This window comes from Tupaia chinensis, unplaced genomic scaffold, assembly GCF_000334495.1.
Source record: "Tupaia chinensis unplaced genomic scaffold, TupChi_1.0 Scaffold000320_1, whole genome shotgun sequence".
NCBI classification, from domain to species: Eukaryota; Metazoa; Chordata; class Mammalia; order Scandentia; family Tupaiidae; genus Tupaia; species Tupaia belangeri.
In genome coordinates, this window is record NW_006159813.1 from 1,704,504 (window position 1) to 1,722,119 (window position 17,616).

Here is a 17,616-nt window from a genome sequence, read left to right on the forward strand (position 1 = left end):
CTGCGGTTTGAGTCCTGGACCTGACAGCTTGAAAATCATGCCAGGCACATACGTGCATGTCCAAACTTCCAAGAGAATGGAGGAGAAGGGATTGGGATTGTGGTGTGGCCACCTACCCCCAGGGAGCAACTTCTCACTTTCCATCTCACTGTCTCTCTCCCTCTCTCTGCAGAGAGCTCACACCCCCTATGGCAAAAACCTTTAAAAACAAAACAAAACAAAACCCACCAGCTCTACCAACTGGCTGTGTGGCCTTGGGCAAATCACTGCACCTCCTGAAGGGTAATTCCAACAGGTTTGCTGAAGGTTAACAGAGATTACATCTGTAAAGTGCATGGCATTGTGCCAAGCCCATTTCAAGGGCTTACTAAAGGATAGCTATAAATCTTATTTGTGCAGCCTTAAAGAGAGTAAGGGCAGGACCAGCAGATGGCATAATGGTTATGTTGCTGGACTCCCAGGTAGCCGATCACAGCTCAAGTGCTGGATCTGGAGGCCGAAAACTCAGCCAGGCATGTGTGCATGTATGCCCAAAGTGCTAAGAGGAGAATGGAAGAGATTGCATGGCCACCCCCCCCAGGGGGTGATTTCTCACTTTCTGTTTTTCTGTCTCTCCCGTGAGTACAAGCAGCCTATAATAAAAATCTCTCAAAAAAAGGGGGGGGGGCTTTAACAACAGACAGATCAGGTTTGAATCCTAACTTGACCATTTACTGACCAGGCTGAGGTAAATTACTGAGCATTTTTGGGACCAGCAGGTGGCATGGTGGTTGAGGTGCTAGGCATTCCCACATGGCCAATCACAGTTCGAGTCCTCGACTTAACATGGCCAACCATGGTTTGAATCCTGGACCTGGTGGCTTGCTTTCTCACTTTCCCTCTTTCTCTGTGTATGTCTCTCTCTGGTCAAAATAAAATAAATGAATGAATAAGCAAAATTTTAAAAATAATTTTAAAAAGTTACTGAGCATTTTTAAGCTTCACATTCCTCGGCTGTAAAATGTGGTTGATAAATTACAGAGAAAAAAAATCCTTCCTGTGTTCTACAGGAATGCATACTCAACATTGACAACACACTGGAAAAGTAAAGAAAAAACAGCCGGTGAGGTCCATGGGGCATCACAGACACTAAAGGAATGGTGAAACGAAAGGCAGCTATAGCTACAGGCCCCATGAGCCTCGGGAGTGGGACGGACGGTCAGGGCCTGGTGTTCCAGTGAAAAGTGGAAACAAAACAAACTTTATTGCTCCTTGAATGCACACTGCTGGTTGAAATGGCCAGGTAGGGTTGTACAAAATATCATTCCATTAACCAAACAATCCAACAAGAAAAAATGTAAGAGGTTGGGGATGGCAGGTGGCATGGTGGTTGAGGGCACCAGACTCCCACATGGCCAACCACAGTTCAAGTCCTGGACCTGGTGGCCTGCTTTCTCACTTTCTCTCTCTGTCCCTCTCTGGTCAAATTAAAATAAATAAATAAAGTTAAATAAAATAATTCTTAAAGAAAAAGGTAAGAGGCACATAGCTAAACAGACAACAGCTCCCATACTATTCCAGAATTCTTCACATCCAAGTGAAGCCCTGGGTCTCCCTTTTCCCACCCCATCACTTTACCTCTTTGCAATCAAGTCCAAACTCAATTCCAACAGTGTCACTGCAAATTGTTTATTAAAACACAAAGCAATGGACAGTGAAAAACATCCTGATTTTTTTACTTTTTGGTGGGAGTGGGGTGGGGTATGGATAGGATAGGGACAGATGGAGACAGCCCAGAGGAAAGACAGCTCTATCCACCCCTCTGGCTTCCCCGGCCAGCCAGGTTCAAAGCCCCTCAATCACACCTCACGTGCCACAGTAAATGCGCATCGTGGCTGCCAAGAGTCGGTTTGGCCTATGCAGGGAGAGGATGGGAAACTTGAGGAGCTATAAGGGCTACTGAAAACCTGACACTTTACTCTGGTACTTGGTACAGAACAGACAGCCAGGTCCAGTGTGAAGGGGAGGGTTGGTTTCCTGATAGGCCAGGTTAGGCCGGTAAGAGTTGAAGAGGCTGCCCTGAGCTCATGATGGGCAGCTGGTCCTAGCCTGGGAAAACTTCATGGAAGGAAAAGAGAGCTTTTTTTTCAATCTGAGGAGGGAACTGATCCAGGGTCAAATTTCTTTTCATTCCCTGGATCCTGCCATACTAGAATAAAGAGGAATCGAGAACATCTCTTTCCTAGTTTTGCCATGTCTCTCCCTGCCAATTCTCCCTCCCAACCTGGCAACTCAGCTCTCCTTTCTCTACAGTTGTCCTTTCGGAGGATGGAAAGCACACTTCCGTTTGTTGTTGTTTTTCCTCACACTGAAATAAAGCACGAAGCTCAAAATAGAGGTGAGAAAGGAGTTCTGCTTTTCCCCAGTGCTGTGTGCCCCCATCTCACCAAACTGCCTGGATGTGAGAGGTGCCAAGGCCCTCTCTGCCAACTCGAACAGGCACTACTGTTTCCCTGGCTGCCAGCACAATCTCAGCTCCTTGTTTTTAATACTGGGGGGAGGGGGGAATGTCCCATGAGATCAATCCTGCTCTTTACCCCCCAACCCAGCCGGTCCCCAAATCATCTGCTCTTATCAAGATGATGTGGCCACCCAAAGCAGGCCACTGGGGAAGGACAAACCCAACTGGCAGCGAGCCATATGTGTGCAAAAAAGAAACCCACCCTAACTGGGCACCTGACCGACCAGTGCCAATCCAGCCTTACAACAAAATGAGGAAATCTAGCCCTCTTATCCCAGGAGAGGCCTAAACACGGAGAGTCCTAGCTTGGACTGAAAGGGAAAAACTGCTTTGTCCTCTCTGAAGCTTGAACAATAAGGCTTCTTTGTCATTTTCTTAGAGCTCTCTGATCCCTAATTGTATCTTTCCATAGAAGAAGAGCAGATTTCTGACCAGATTCTGGGTATTTCTGGTTCTGCTGCAGTGCACCATCACTTAGCATGGTGTCTGAGGGCCCCAGACACCCTCCTCAGGGCGCCCAAGGCATACCTCCCCACTGCCCTCCCTTTTCTTAAAACAGGAGCATCTCTTACTCTCTTACTTTGGAAAGCTCACCTGCCCTCCTAAGTCCTTTTGGAGAGGATATTATATGTTGCCACTTGATGCCATTAAGGCTCCTCAAGGCGAGAAGACACTTGAATTATGTCAGAGTAGGCCAGCAAAAAGGAGAGGGAAGAAGGGAGGGATGGGGAAAGCAGCCCCCTGCAGGGACTGCAGGACCCCTGCGTAGACCTGAATCTAGAGGGAACACCCACCCTGGCTCAGAGCAGGAGAGGAAAAGGCACTGTGCTGACCGGGGTGAGTCCTTCCCCAACCCCCTGGGAGGGGAAAGAACCCGCTTAGTCTTTCCTTGGGCTTCCCAAGGTGAGCCGGTTTCTAGGGAAAGGGGTGTAAGTGCTAGGAAAGGAAAATACTGCTGCTCTTCTCTGAAGTTCTCGACCAAGATTCTAAAAGCCATGACCAGACCTTCCCAGGAGAGGCTGGAGGCAGGAAAAGAAGGAAGAGAAATTCCTTAAAACAGAAGCTTCTCCAGAAAGATAAAGAAGTCAAGTCACAATTCTTAAACTGGACCAAACAGTTCCCAGGCACAGAAACAGAGAGGGAAACGTCACTCAAACTTCACTCCATCTCATCAAAACCTGTGATCTCTAATAGGATCCCTGGATCTCTTAGGCAGTGGAAGCAAGAGAACGTGATCACTCTTGACCCATCAGGTGGCCCTGCAGGTGGGAGCTAGTCCTCCAGAGAGTCTCACATCATTGACACTTGAGGGTACCTATCTTTTAAATCACAACTCAGGAAATCCACTGAGTAGCTTCTCAACAGTGAAGATTTTGCAGAAAAATGGATCTAGTTCAAGGGATAGGGACCCCGCAGCTAGTTTCTTCACAGGTGGCTTCAGTTGACATGAATGAGACCCTGAACAGTCTGATCAGAGACTGGCTGGCCCCCAACCCAGGTGAGAGCTTGACGATGGACTCTCAGCCCATCTCCAGCAGACTTTCACATGGTCCTCCCAGAAACCAACCTGAACCCATACTCTGGCAAAGGAGCTTCACCCTGGCTGTCTGCTCATCTTTGGCCAGCCGGGATCAGAGGGATCTGGAAACCTGGGACAGAGTGTAGATCCAGTAGAAGAGCCCAGGCCTCTCCTCCCTCCATCCTCTCCTCCCCGCAGCACAGTCCCTCCTAGCACTAGCTTGAAATACAGATAGGGGAATAAACAGTGCAAAAAGCAAAAGATGAAGAACAGAGTAATTTTTGACACACACAATACAAAAATAAAAATAGAGTGCCCCATCCCACCCCCTTAACCTAAACTTCATGTACCTATATCACCTTGGAAGAGCCAAAGTAAAAGAAAGAAAAAAAAGCTTTCAAGTTCAGCATCAGGAGCCAGCTATAGCTGGCCCTAGGCAGCTCTTGTTAGCTGGGTGGGCTTGGCTCCAGCCCGCCCCCGCCACACTTCGTCCTGTTTCCTCCTTCCCCTTTAGTTTTTGTTCGCCATAGAAAGATGTTCCTTCCCTTTGGACACAACCAGAGAGGAAAGTGCCCATGCCTCTCCCTGAGCGCAGGGGAAGGGGTGGGCTTGGAAACAGAGGCAGAAGCAAAGCTGCTTGGCTTACAGTACCATTAGGAAATGGCCCCAGGAGGCAGGGTTTCCTTCTGAGACTCTGAGTCACTGAAGGGACGGGTTAAAATAGAGGCAGGACCCCTCCTTCCTCAGACAGACCCAGGCAAACTCACAAACAAGGCAGAATGGAGGCAGCAAGTCTTCCTCCTTCATCTGGTCTAATCCACTGGCAGTGGCCCACTGCTTTGGAGAGCTGTGACACAGCAGGAACTGAAGCCCCTGTCAGAAGCACAATTAGGGTGGCCACTGCTCCATGCCAGTGGTCCCCAAGACCAAAGCTACAGTACCTCATCCTTTAGAAGCAAGGGAGCTTTGCCAAGCACTGCAGGAAGAATTCCGCTCATCATAGCCTCAGGCCACAGCCATCCAGCTGCCTGACTCAAAACCCCAGGACTGAGGCCCAAGTTACAATGAAAATAAAGGGCTACAATTCTCAAATGACTGAATGCTGGCCTGGAGTAATCATTAACAGCCAAAACCCAGGACGGGAGCCCAAGAGCTACTCTGTCACATAAAGGGCAGCTCAAATCTAAAGAGCTCTTGAAAAAAAAAAAAAAAATGCATCTAATAAGGCAAACTCAAAATTAAAACACATTCTAGAAAGATGGGTCTGGCCTGAGATTCCATACCGCTCTAGCCCAAGCTGAAGCTAATTTTGTTGCCTCCCATTCACAAAATTCCTTTTAGCTTAGCTGGGTCCTCCCTCATTGTTGCCCTAACTGGGAAACAGATGACAGTGACCACAAGGAAAGGGAACAGGAAAGTTTCATTCCCTTCAGAAGATTTTCTAGGGAATTAGAGACAGACACTAAGATGCTAAGGTTTAGCTTCAGAGCTGCCGGGCTTGTGGCTGACTGGCAATCCGGCAGCTCCGACATACCACGAGCCTGTGTGCTACTTGGATAGGGAAATGAAGAGATGGGGGAGAGGTGGCTACCATTACAATCAACGAGAAGTGTCACTGGGCAGACATAGCCAATCAGTCTAGTTCCTTAGGACAGCTCTAGGCATAATCCCAAACTAGCTGAACTGTGACACTGAAGGACACAATAATAAAGGGACATCGGTTCCTAGACACGCAGTGGGCAGTCACTTAGTAGGGCTCAAGTCTCTGAGGTTGCTCTTAAATTATGCTAACATAAGCCTTCTCTCTAATCCAAAGACCAGAAGAGACTTTTAAGGTCAAGTGTTCTGTTGCTGCAGGCTGGAAAGCTTCCCTGCCCCCTGGCAGCAAGACCCTACACAGGGGCCAGTAAAGAACTGCTGGGTCAGGCCCTCCTGGCTGCTGGCTCAGAGATCTAGGAGAGAGGTACCAACAAGGTGAGATGGTGAGGGTAAAACATTCAAGTGGAGAACCCGGAATTCTCATGTCTCCTTCCCTTCTTGGCAATGACTCAGTGGGATGGCTGAGAGGAAGAAGAGATTTCAAAGGAGCCAGATAAAGGAAAACAAAAGAAAAAAAAAAAAAGTGATAGGAAATCTAGTCCTCAACAGGCACGGAAATAAAAACGATCTTCTGTGGTAACAAGTCAGAGGCCATTTGAGGACCTGACGTCATCTTGGATACCAGACAGTCCTCTAACTGGCACGTGTCAGGGAGATGTGAGACAGCAAAGTTCAAACGTCGAAGGTGGAACCATCACTGAATTAATCCAGAAAGGCTTCCAAGTAAGGAAGCATTTTCTCTTCTTTAAAAGTCCTCCCTTTTTTCCTTTTGTCTTTACCATACAAATTATACAACTTCTCATACATATCCTCTCAATGCAAGGGCCTCTGAAAACTATCTGGACAGAACTTCAGAACACACCCAACTCCCAGCAATGGTCTTTACAGGTTTTAAGATGCCATTTCCCTGCTGTTAACTGCGAACCTAAAAAAAGGAACCGTGATTGCTCTGAGCTCGGAGTCCTTTCCACTAGGTATACAACTGAGGATCCTTGAACAGGAAGGACCCAGCTTATGCTAAGTACCTTAGAGAGGAAAGAAACGGCTGGGGGCCAGCCACGCAGACAAGAATAGGACTGAAGCAGGTCTGGGACCAGGTGGCCGATGAGGGCTGCTCTCTACTCACTCTGCCTTTTTATCTCCTTTAATTTTCATGTGTTTTGTTTCGTTTTGTTTTTGTTAATCATTGTGAAAAATACGGAAACTAAAACCAGCAGGTTTGGTCTCCTTCCCACACCCTTCCACCCTGTTCAGAACAGTCGTTTGTTCTCACAACCGGCAGAGGCAGAAGAGGGTTGGAATGAAGACTCCGAAGGCCACCAGGATGGGAAACATGAGGCTGCTGTTGTCCGAGGCATAGGGGTTGGGTGTGCGGGGGCCCGACTGCACCCGGTTCTTATTGGTCTGTCTTCTGAGATTAGACCCTTCATCATATTCTTCTTCTTCTTCTTCCTCTTCTTTCTTCTCCAATCCTGGATGAGGCTGTAGCTTTGGTACATCTAATGCAAGAAAGAAAACACCTGTCAAGTAAGGCCCAAGACATTGAAGAGCAACATATTAGCCAAAACAGACTCCTGTGACTTAACCACAGGAAGGGGCAGAAATAGCCTCTGGCCTACGAAACAGTGGAGTGCTATGAATGCTAGTTTTTTGTTTGTTTATTTGTTTTTGCTACAGGACGTGTGTGTACTGGTCATAGACAGGAGCGGGGGAGTGAAAAGTCAACCCCCCGGGGTGGGAGCGGATGGCTACACTGCAATCTCTTCTCCTCCATTCTCTTCTTGGATCTTGGGCATGCATGAACACACACCTGGCATATTTTCCAAGCCACTAGGTCTGAGACTCAAACTCCATAGTCAGTCCTGTGGGATCCAGCTACCTTAACCTCCATGCCACATGCTGACCTAGTCTTTTTAGATGTAACTGAAAAGTAGCAAAAAGCCCTATGGACAGAGACAATGACCTGATATTCAAAACTCAACCTTTTCAAATCCTTCCTGTCCCCTCCTCCACACTCCCTTTTGATTTACACAGCAACAGAAGGAGAACTGAGCCCAGAGTTCTGGGCTTTCTGAACACATTACTCCTCTGTCCCACCTTCTCCTTAGGGAATCAAACATCAAACATAGATCTGTTTGGAGGTAAAGCAGCCTCCTAGATGAGGGCCAGCAGATGGCATAGTGGTTATGTCACCAGACTCCCACACTGCCGACCGTGGTTCAAGTCTCAGACCCGGTGGCTTGAAACTCACACTGGGCGCGTGTGCACCCAAGATCCCAGAAGGAGAACAGAGAAGGGACTGTGGCATGGCCATTCCTCCTGAGGAGTGATTTCTCACTTTCCTCTCATTGTCTCTCTCTTTCTCTCTCTGGTGAGTATACATGCCCTAAGGCAAAAACCTCTACCAAAAAAAACCACAAACAAACAAAAACAAAAAACCCAGCCTCCTAAATGTCATAAAGTCAGCATGTGCTGGGTCATCAAGACAACCAGATGAGATCGACAGTGCATCCAAGATTAATTTGGGAAAAGACACTAGGGGAATAGAGCAGAAAGTAACCAAGATGCACACTTCCTCCACAAAAATCAGCCTGGGAAAACGACAACAACGATCATCTAAACTCTGAGAAAGAGATATACCTGAAGGCTGAATCCCAAGGACAAGGAGACATCAATAAGTAAACATTTTTTTTCGGTTGTTTTTTAAATTTTTTAAATCACCCCCCAATGGGGATGGCCATACTCCAATCCCTTCTCCCCCATTCTCCTCTTGGGATTTCTTGGGCAGTCATGCACATGGCCTGGAGTGAACTTTATGCCACCAGATCTGGGATTCGACCCTCAGTCAACTCTGTGGGAATCCAGTGACTTAACAACTGTACCACCACTGGCTTCTCAATAAGTAAACTTTTGGGAACCAATAGACGGAGTAATGGTTACATCACTGGGCTTCCAAATAGTCCACTAAGGTTTGAGTCCCGGACCTGGCGGCTAAAAATTCACACCGTTATGTGTGTACATACTCAAAACCCTGAGAGGAGAATGGAGGAGAAGAGATTGTGGCATGGCCATTTTCCCAGGGGATGGTTTCTCGCTTTCTGTCTCTCTGTCTTTCCGGTGAGAATACATGTTGTATAGCAAAAATCTCTTTAAAAAAAAAAAAAAAAAGGTAAACTCTTGTCCCAGTGTCTGGACTCTTTCAGAGTATACCAATAAGTACCATTATTAAATCCCAATGGCAGAGAAGTTAAAGGAACTTGTCCAAGACCAAACAGCTAACTAAAGGAGCAGCAGATATAGACACAGAGCTTACTCCCATACCTCAGGCTAGCACCATATTACACTTCCTCCTCATCTATCTGACTCCGAACTCCTCACAATTTGGCTCCAAGTAGTGCCATAACAGTGACCAGCTAAACTGTTTCTTGAGGGATTCCTCGACCATATCCTCCAGCCCAAGTCAAAAACACACTTACCATCCACTGTCCCAGCCATGATGTAGAGAGCACAGACTTTGGGATTGTCATAGTACCCCTAGGAAATGGAAAACAGTGGTCAAGCCCACATAGCAGTGGACATTTTCCCAGCACCCACTCTAACAGCTATGAGGCAGAAGAGGGGTGTTACCTTGACAAACTCAATGTAGAGTTTCCCTGTGAAGGTGGACACCTCCCCCTGGACACTCAGCTTCCCCTTTCTGATGCTCATAGGGATGATTTCGTCGTGAGCTGTGCTGTGCCCAACACGATCAAAGATATCCAAGTCCTTCACCACGACGTGGCCATTCAGTCGTACATCAAATACCTGCCAGGATGAGAAGGAAACAATGTCAAAACCATTAGCTTCACATAGTTGGGCATCATGCACCTGCCTGGACTTCAAGTTCAAAAATAATCTAAGCAACAAGAAGTCTGGATATACTCCAGGGCGGTTAGGGTTCACCTGGGCCAAACCAAAGTGTGTCCCTACACTGCCAAGGTTTCATCCTGGCCTCACAGCACAAAGATCCAAAGTGCTCAATACGGAAAGAAGGAAACTCACAGGAAGATTCAGAGAAAAACTACAAACAAGAAGGTGCTAAAATCTAAGGAGAAGGGAGTAACCTGGAGGGTCTTAACAGGATCGGTTGGTTGCAAGGGATAGGATTCTGGCATTGCCTTCTGTCACCACCTCTATGGCAAGTGCAGCCTTGTGGACAATGGAACAGAGCTTTTCTCAGGGCAGAAAAAAAAAAAATCTAGCTTTCTCCCAAAACTCAACTATTCCACTCTTCTGAGAGGCACTTATATTCTCTGGCCTCACAGCAGAAGACTGCCCAAGAGGAGCAATATTCCAATGGTCCAGCAAAGGCCTGGGCGGGCCTCACCTTCTGCTGGGACTGTGCAAAGTAGACCTCAGCAAATTTCAACACCAACACATAGTCCCCCTCCTCCTTGATGGGCACTTCATAGCCAAAGGTCTCCTCATTGTACCGCTCTGTCTGATACAGGATCTGGTCCTCAGGGTTGGAACGCAGGATGGGCAGTTTCATGCCATAGTCTGAAGCTAGAGACAAAAGACAAAGAGAAAGCACATCAGAGGCAAGACACAAAAGGAAAACAGAGAATCCAGAACTGCCAGAGGCATTTCCGTGGCAATGTTAACAATCGCTTCAGTGTAAGGAGCCACCCTTCTGCACCTGGCTCCAAACAGTTCACACAAAGGCAGGATCAGACAGCCAGTAGTACCAAGGAAGAGTGAAATAAAATAAACTAAACACTAGTCACCTAACAGTTCCTATAAAACTTATGGTGGAACTCTTTTTTTTTTTTTTTTAAGTTTCTTTCTTTCTTCCATAACTGAGAGAGACAGAGAAATAAAGAAAGGAAGAGATGGGCATCCTCAAGAGAGTCCCAGTGCTGCAAACCATCCCCAGCCAGCCCCAGACCACAGGCACCCACATGGCCAGCATACTCAAAGAGTACATTCCCAGATGCAAACCCAACACCATTCCATGTGGGCCAGCTTCACAGAGTGTCACGTTTTACCACCGTACTACTGTCTAGCCCCTCACAGCAAAACTTTCTGAAAGCATATTAGAATGACTTTTCCCTGAATGGATGGAGAATGATGGGCGAGAACAAGTCTAACTCATTCTCAGAATAAAGTACTATGCTACAGCTGAGGGAGTGTGTCAGAGAAACCTCCTAAAAAGGCAGATGGCCAGGAATGCTATACAACATGATTTAAGTTCAAAAGATGCTTTCCCTCATTCAGAAAAGCTCAGAGTCTAAAGCAAACATTATACCTTGTTAACAAAGTCATTCTTCATTGTCTTTCCTACAAATAGACTCCAGCTTTTGTTTGTTTTCTTGTTTTATAATTTTCACTCAAAATGTTCCAAGGCTCATAAAGAGAAACAGACGCATAAATAGAAGGGTATGCTACTCTCTCATTTCCTTTAGGCTGGAGCACTTTACTTTCCAGACTCAAAAAAACTCTCCCTCATCTAGTCTCTTGAACACCTCCCAATTAGAACAATAGAAGGAAAAGAGCTCCTACTGCATCTCCAGCACCTAACCAGATGCCTGACACATAATAGCTACTCAATATGGCTTGGCGAATGAACAAATCGCAAAAAAGAGGGTGCCTGCAAAACATGCCATTCTCTCCTAAGGCTAGAGCACCCTCCAGCGAAAGAGAAACTACTGAGGTCCTACTGGCAACTGTGGCTTACGATGCCCAATCCTGGGCAAACCACCTTTCCCATTTCACAAATTGGCAAGGAGCAGGGCACTATATAAGTACAAAGTTACTTAACTTCGGAAAGTGTTAGAAAAGCGAAAAACCTCTACTGCCCCCAGCCCTCTCCTGGCCTTGGTAGGAGATGAGTTGTATATATGTTTTCTTTCTCCCACTCAACAAACTAAACTGGAGTCTTTCCTCAAACATAAGATACCATGTTCTGGCTCCAAGGATGAATTATTATTCTCCTCCAGAGAGCAGCCAGACTCTTTTATCCTATAAACACAATGAAGCATTCCAATGTTCTATAAATCTACTTTCCAAAACTACAGAGATGGGGGCCAGCAGGTGGCGTGGTGGTTAAAGGCACTGGATTCCCACATGGTCAACCGCAGTTCGAGTCCCAGAACTGGCAACTTGCTTTCTCTTTCTCTCTTTCCCTCTCTCTCCGCATGAAAGACAAACATATTCATGATGGGAAAATTCATTTGGTATGTTATAATGATACATAGTGAATGAATGCAAAAAAAATTAATAATAATAAAAATATATTACTGTGAGGGCCAGCAGGCAGCATGGTTGTTAAGGGTGTTGAACTCCCACATGACTGACTCAAGTTTGAGTCCTGGACGTGGCAGCTTGGTTTGTCACTTTCCCTTTCTCTCTCTCTCTCTCTCTCTGGTCAAATTTTAAAATAATAATAACAAACTACAGAGATATAACAGTAGTGTCATGTGTAGTCTCTCTTCCAGAGGTTAAGAACTCATCCACCAATCTCACATGGTGACCCTGAAGGCATTTGCTACCAAACTCCTTTGAGAGAAGCTCAAGGAGTCATCCTGGAGCCTTATCTTCTGAATTATAAAAAATTCCAAAGGAAAAGACATGGCAAAAGGTAAAAGATTAACCAAAGATCCAGTGGCTGAGGTCAAGCCCTCAAAAAAATAAACATAACTGTTAACAGTTCCTGTAAGCGACATTAGCCACGAGATCAGATGGACTGATGAGACAATGGAACAGGAAGCTCATTGCACTTTTGTCTTGAGACTTTTTTCTTTCTGTTTTTCCTCAAGAAATCAAACAGGGGTAGCTGAGTAGCACTATAAAGGATGTACTGCGAACATGCCCCAGCTCGTTCCCAGGCTCAAAAAAAACATTACCCTGGGAGACAAACCTATAAAGACTAAAAACTGCTATTTTTCTTCCAACTGTACTCTCAGGAATTTCCTTCTTCCATGAGGACTGTGATCCTTACAACTTGGAACATTAACTACATTTGATTTATAGATACACAGAAAATTTCTTGCATCTCTTTTTTTTCCCCTTGCCAAGTGGAAAAAGTGAGAAACTGGCAGTAGGGTAATCTGTAGCAATCTCAGTCCCAGGGCTAAGGAATCTCAGCTGTGCGAACAAAAATTACTTAACAACCTTGAAATTACCTTTAAATATTTCCCTTTAAAGCCTAAGTGGCTCTCCCAAGAGATGTGCCACATGCAAAGTTGAATTTGCCCAAGTCCCAAGAGATGTAGCAGCAGAAAACTACATCTGTAGTTTGTAAAAGGACTTTTCTTCCCTCCTTAGCCATTAAGCATTCACAACTAAAGAGATTTCTCTAAAATACAATGAAGTGTACAGTCAGCACACTGCTGAAGTTGGCACAATAAAGCTCAGACAGTTAACCAAAAAGGAAGGGGGCCAAAGGGCCTACATTCCATCTGCTGTGTCTTAGTTTTTAAACAATGGAATGGCCAGCCTCCTTAGAAAAGTCAGTCCAGGTTTTACAGTTAAGACAGGCCTGAATTTGAATCCTGGCTCTGTGACCTACTAAGTGACACTGAACAAGTTGTTTTCTCCAGGTCCATTTTCTCTGCTAGGACATGGGGATAGCGCCTTCCCTACAGCATTGTAGTAAAGATAAAAACGTACAAAGGGCCAGCAGGTGGTGTGGAGGTTAAGGTATAGAAGCCCACCTCTCAGACTCTGCAGTTTGAGCCCTGGACATGGTGGCTTGAAAATCATGCCAGGCGTGTGTGCATGCATGCCCAAAATCCTGAGAGGAGACTGGGAAAAGGACTGTGGCATGGCCATTCCTCCTGAGAGTTGATATCTCTCTCTCTCTCTCTCTCTCTCTCTCTCTCTCTCTGGTGACCACATGCACCCTATAGCAAAAACTAAAAAAAAAAAACAAACTTAAAAGAGCTTAATACAGTGCCTCACACAGGGAAAGACACAGACAGACACAAAGGTATGGTAGCTGGGCAAGAGTATGCTACTTCAGGAAGTCTAGGAAACGGACAAAAAGGAAAAAGAAGTAACAAAACTAATTGGGAACTACAGCTGGAAATCACAGGAGTGGGAAAGCCAGTCTTAGCAGGAGCCTGTTCTACACGAGACCACCACAGTAAAGCTCTCCTTTGCACTTTCATATCTTCACCACCCGCAACATTTGGCCTCCCAACTACAAGATTCTTCTTCTGAATCACTGCATTTTCAAGTGAGGCCAGTTCACAGTGTAGAGGTTAAGGCACTGGAACCCTCATGGCCAACTGTGCAATTTGAGTGCCAGACCTAGTGACTTGAACAACACATCAGGTGTGTTGCATGCATGCCCAAAATCCAAAAAGGACAAAGTAGAAGGGATTGTGGGGTGGCCATCGCCCTGAGAGGTGCTTTCTCTGTTGAGCACATATGCCCTATAGAAAAAAAAATTATTTGGGGCCAAGTGACATAGTCTATACCAGATTGGACTGCAGTACTGGAAGCTACATGGCTGACAGCAGGTTCAGGATCACTGGTTGGTCTGGGTATGCAGACACATGCCCATGCACAGGCACCCAAGATCCTGAGAAGCTGGAGAGCTGGGGATAGGAGACTGTGCCACAATGAGATATTGTTGAGGATGCTTTTTCTCTCTCAGCATGAGCATGCGCTATCATTTTTTTAAAAAAAATTTATTCTGAATGCACCGAGGCAGAGAACCCAGGGATTCGGTGACCTAAATTTTCTACCTGTGAACTTATGCTACTTGGAGGGCCTGCAGATGAGGCCTCCTGTTAGGTGACAGCAAAGGGAGACGATGCTAAACAAATCCAGTGCCTGTAAGCAAATCAGAGGCAGCCATTAACTCCTCTCTCATCCAATCCTTCAGCCTTGTATCTGCCCCCAAGTCAAATCCTTCCCCAGCTGAAACGCAGGCAGCCCAGGAAAGGGTCTTCCTTATGGCTACAGAATTAGTAATGCGATAGGTTCTGCTCTCCAGCCAGCTTTTTTCTCTTCTGGAGCCATGTTCTGCCCTATTTTTAATTCCATGTAAAAGGTCAGCAAGCAAAGGAAGAGATAAGACACTTCAAAAACCCACTCTGGACCTAAGAGTTCTCAGAGTCAAATTAGTGATTTCTAAAGCATGAGAATTTTATTGAAAAAAAAACAGAAGGCTCACAGAAGGTAAAGCATGTTCCTCAAGGTCATACAACTTTCTATGAAGAAGAAATTGCCTTCCCCTAAATCCAAGCCAAGTTTTATGCCCGTAGGCAGAATAACCAGGTCTCTTCCTCATCACAGTCAAGAGGAACCCAGAATTACCAAGGTTCAAAGAATGTGAAGTGTATAGCATGCCAAACCACTGGGTGAGCGCCTGAGAACCTCTTTCTGTACTGGGCCTGCCATCTGTTGAAGCACACAGGTTGAAAAAGCCTCTCCAGCACTAGCCCTCCTCAAGGCAGAAATGAAATTCAATGAACATGAAGTGCCTTTAAAAGCATTCGCCATTAGGTGCCCTGGGCCATTCCCGGTCACAAGAATGCCGAACTACAAAGAAACTACAGAGAAACAGCAAGTTCAAAAGCTGGCCAAACCCTTATCGGGAGGAACTTGGCAACAAATACCTGAATTCATTCAACATAAAATGAACTTTCCTCTGTGTGCTGGAAATGGTATCACAGGCATGTGGGGCAAGAAACAAGGTATACGGCTCCTACTGCAATTAGTGTAAATAGCTGTGTGAGGCAAGGGTCTCCAAATACCTGGCACACCCTAAGCCAAACAGGGCCAGGGAAGAAAAGGCAGAGTGAACAACTGCACTTCCCTTGGTGGAGTGACTCCTTAGCACAGAAACTAGAGAGCGGTCTCCTGAGAATGAGAGTTTACAGCCATCTCAGCTCTAGTCCTCAAGCCAGCAAAATGCTACCCTCCGGGAGCAGATAGGTGCAATGTGGCAAGGACCTGGTCCACACTAGAGCTGACAATCCCTACCCCTCCAGACCCATGCCTTAACACTGTTACCATTCATACCCGATTGGTAGAGGAATGGAGCAAGGAACCTCCATTTACACAATGCTCCAACTGCCAGTGTCTGAAACAGGACTCCAGTACGCATGGGCTTTGGTAGGTCTTGTGTAATTTTACCTGCTACAATAAACTCCTCCTAAGGAACTGCAACCATATGCCACTACCCCAAGGACAGAGAGCTTGGCTGACTGCTGATCAGGCCAAAAACAAACAAAAATGCAAGCCACTTGCACGAGCAAATTGAAAGCAGAATTTCTGAATAAGGCCATGTCCTATAGACTAAACCTGTGTGGTCTTGGGCAACTCTATCCTTTGCATAAGGGACCCAATAAGACACTGTACCCAATGAAAAGCCTGGTCTTTATTAAGTGAATGGGACCATCTGCATACTACCCTCACCACAGCTATCTCAAAGGGCAAAGTCGACCAACTGTCTCTGGTTTCCTCAAGGGCTCCTTCCTCCCTGTCCACACCCATTCGGTAAGAGGAAGGGTCCCGGATGGAGATAAAAATGACCTCCTGCTATAAAGTCTGGCTTCAGCTTGCTGTTAAGGCTGCTTAAGACTGGAGCCCTGACTCAGCTGAACCTAGGCTACTGTGACCTACATGCCAAGGCTAAACAAATTCCAAGACAAACATAGAACTTCAGAAAACAGTCCAGTGTCCCAAAGCCCTCACATGTATGAAAGCAATAAACACTCTAAGATAACAAACTCCAGGACACTGAGATTAACTAGGAAGAAAGAAGTTAAACCCTTTAGAGTAAAGACAGTGGACCGAGTGACAGTCTGTCCCCTAGTTGTATGGAGGTGGCATGCTGCCAGCTGGGCAGCATCTGAACCCAAAGCATACGTATAAATCTCTTCCCAACACACCAAGCAAGGAACTTCCTTCTTAAGCCTGTCTTCCAATCCTACTCACAGAAGAAACAAAGTCTACAGCAGATTTTCCCAAAGGACAGTCTAGGGACAACCAGTATCAGGAGCCGTTGGTGCAGAAACCTGGGTACCAGCCAAAAAGCTGAATCTATTAGATCTGGAATGGGGACCAAGAATCTGCATTTTAAACCAGCTCCCTGGCAATTCTTACACTAACTTTGGAACCATGCAGCCTGTAAGGACCACTGGTGGCTCAACCTCTTAAGTCACAGTCACCTTTCCCATATGCTGGAATCATACGTCAGGACCACCTGGAGCAGGCTGTACCAACTTGGGTATTTGGATCTTAAACTGGTTGGCCCAGTTGACACACAGCCATCAGCCTCACGTGCAGCATGGCTCCCATATAACCATCCTCTGGGGGAAGCCTGCAGCTTCTACTTTTAAACACAGATTCCTCGCTCCAAAGGAGGGCGGCAGAAGAGGGTACAATCAAACTTTCCTGGCCCATCCTCTTCGAAGATTCCCTTCTATTCCGGCTAAGAATCAAGACCCTCTACTGCAGAGGGGGAAAGGAAAGTGGCCGATGGCTGAGTTGGCCAGTATCTATCAGGAACTGTCCGGAGAGGAGAAAGGGCAACGATGACCTATAACCCGTGAGGCCTCGAGGTGGCAAGAGGCTGCCCTCGTCTTTACTTTCCCAGCTTGGATTGGGGTGAGGGGTTGAGAAAACGCAGCATGCGAGGTCCAAATATAACTTCTCGCCAACTCTCTGTCTCGATGGCTCCTGGTAGCTTGGAGCCAGTGCCAGCCGGAGCTCTGACCTGGTTCCCGAGAAAACTGCAGAGAGAAACTTCGCTCCAGACACGTGGCCGCAGGGTCACGGAAGGGGTTCGGGCCCGCAGCCGGCTACGCCCAGCAGGGCAGGCCCCGGATCCCGCGGCTCGGCTGCGGGGCTCTCACCTCTGCCCACCCGGCCTTCCAAAGGGTCCTTGCGAAAGTGGATCCCGTGCACGTCCACATGCGCCTCGCCGCCCGCGTTGACGGCCCAAATGACGCTCTCTGGCAGCCCGGCCCCCGCCGCGCTGGCCACGCCGCGCCCCCGCCCC

General features: G+C 46.8%; 1 protein-coding gene across 1 annotated transcript; it reads right to left on the bottom strand.

Moving 5' to 3' along the window:
- Positions 1-1,652: 1,652 nt before the first annotated feature.
- On the bottom strand, positions 1,653-17,610 carry MLEC (malectin). The gene is made up of 5 exons (XM_006151584.3): positions 17,471-17,610; positions 9,985-10,163; positions 9,246-9,422; positions 9,095-9,152; positions 1,653-7,117 (listed from the first exon to the last, which is right to left on the bottom strand). The coding sequence occupies exons 2-5, from the start codon at positions 10,147-10,149 to the stop codon at positions 6,888-6,890; spliced, it is 630 nt and encodes a 209-aa protein (XP_006151646.2). The 5' UTR covers positions 10,150-10,163; positions 17,471-17,610; the 3' UTR covers positions 1,653-6,887.
- Between the last annotated feature and the right edge of the window lie 6 nt (positions 17,611-17,616).

Bases quoted from the DNA above. Each gene is read 5' to 3' on its own strand.
- MLEC (XM_006151584.3), bottom strand. From the start codon at position 10,149: ATGAAACTGCCCATCCTGCGTTCCAACCCTGAGGACCAGATCCTGTAT. The intron at 9,423-9,984 runs GTGAGGCCCGCC...TCATCCTGGCAG, and splicing joins TTGCACAGTCCCAGCAGAAG to GTATTTGATGTACGACTGAA. The intron at 7,118-9,094 runs GTAAGTGTGTTT...TTCTTGCATTAG, and splicing joins CATGGCTGGGACAGTGGATG to ATGTACCAAAGCTACAGCCT.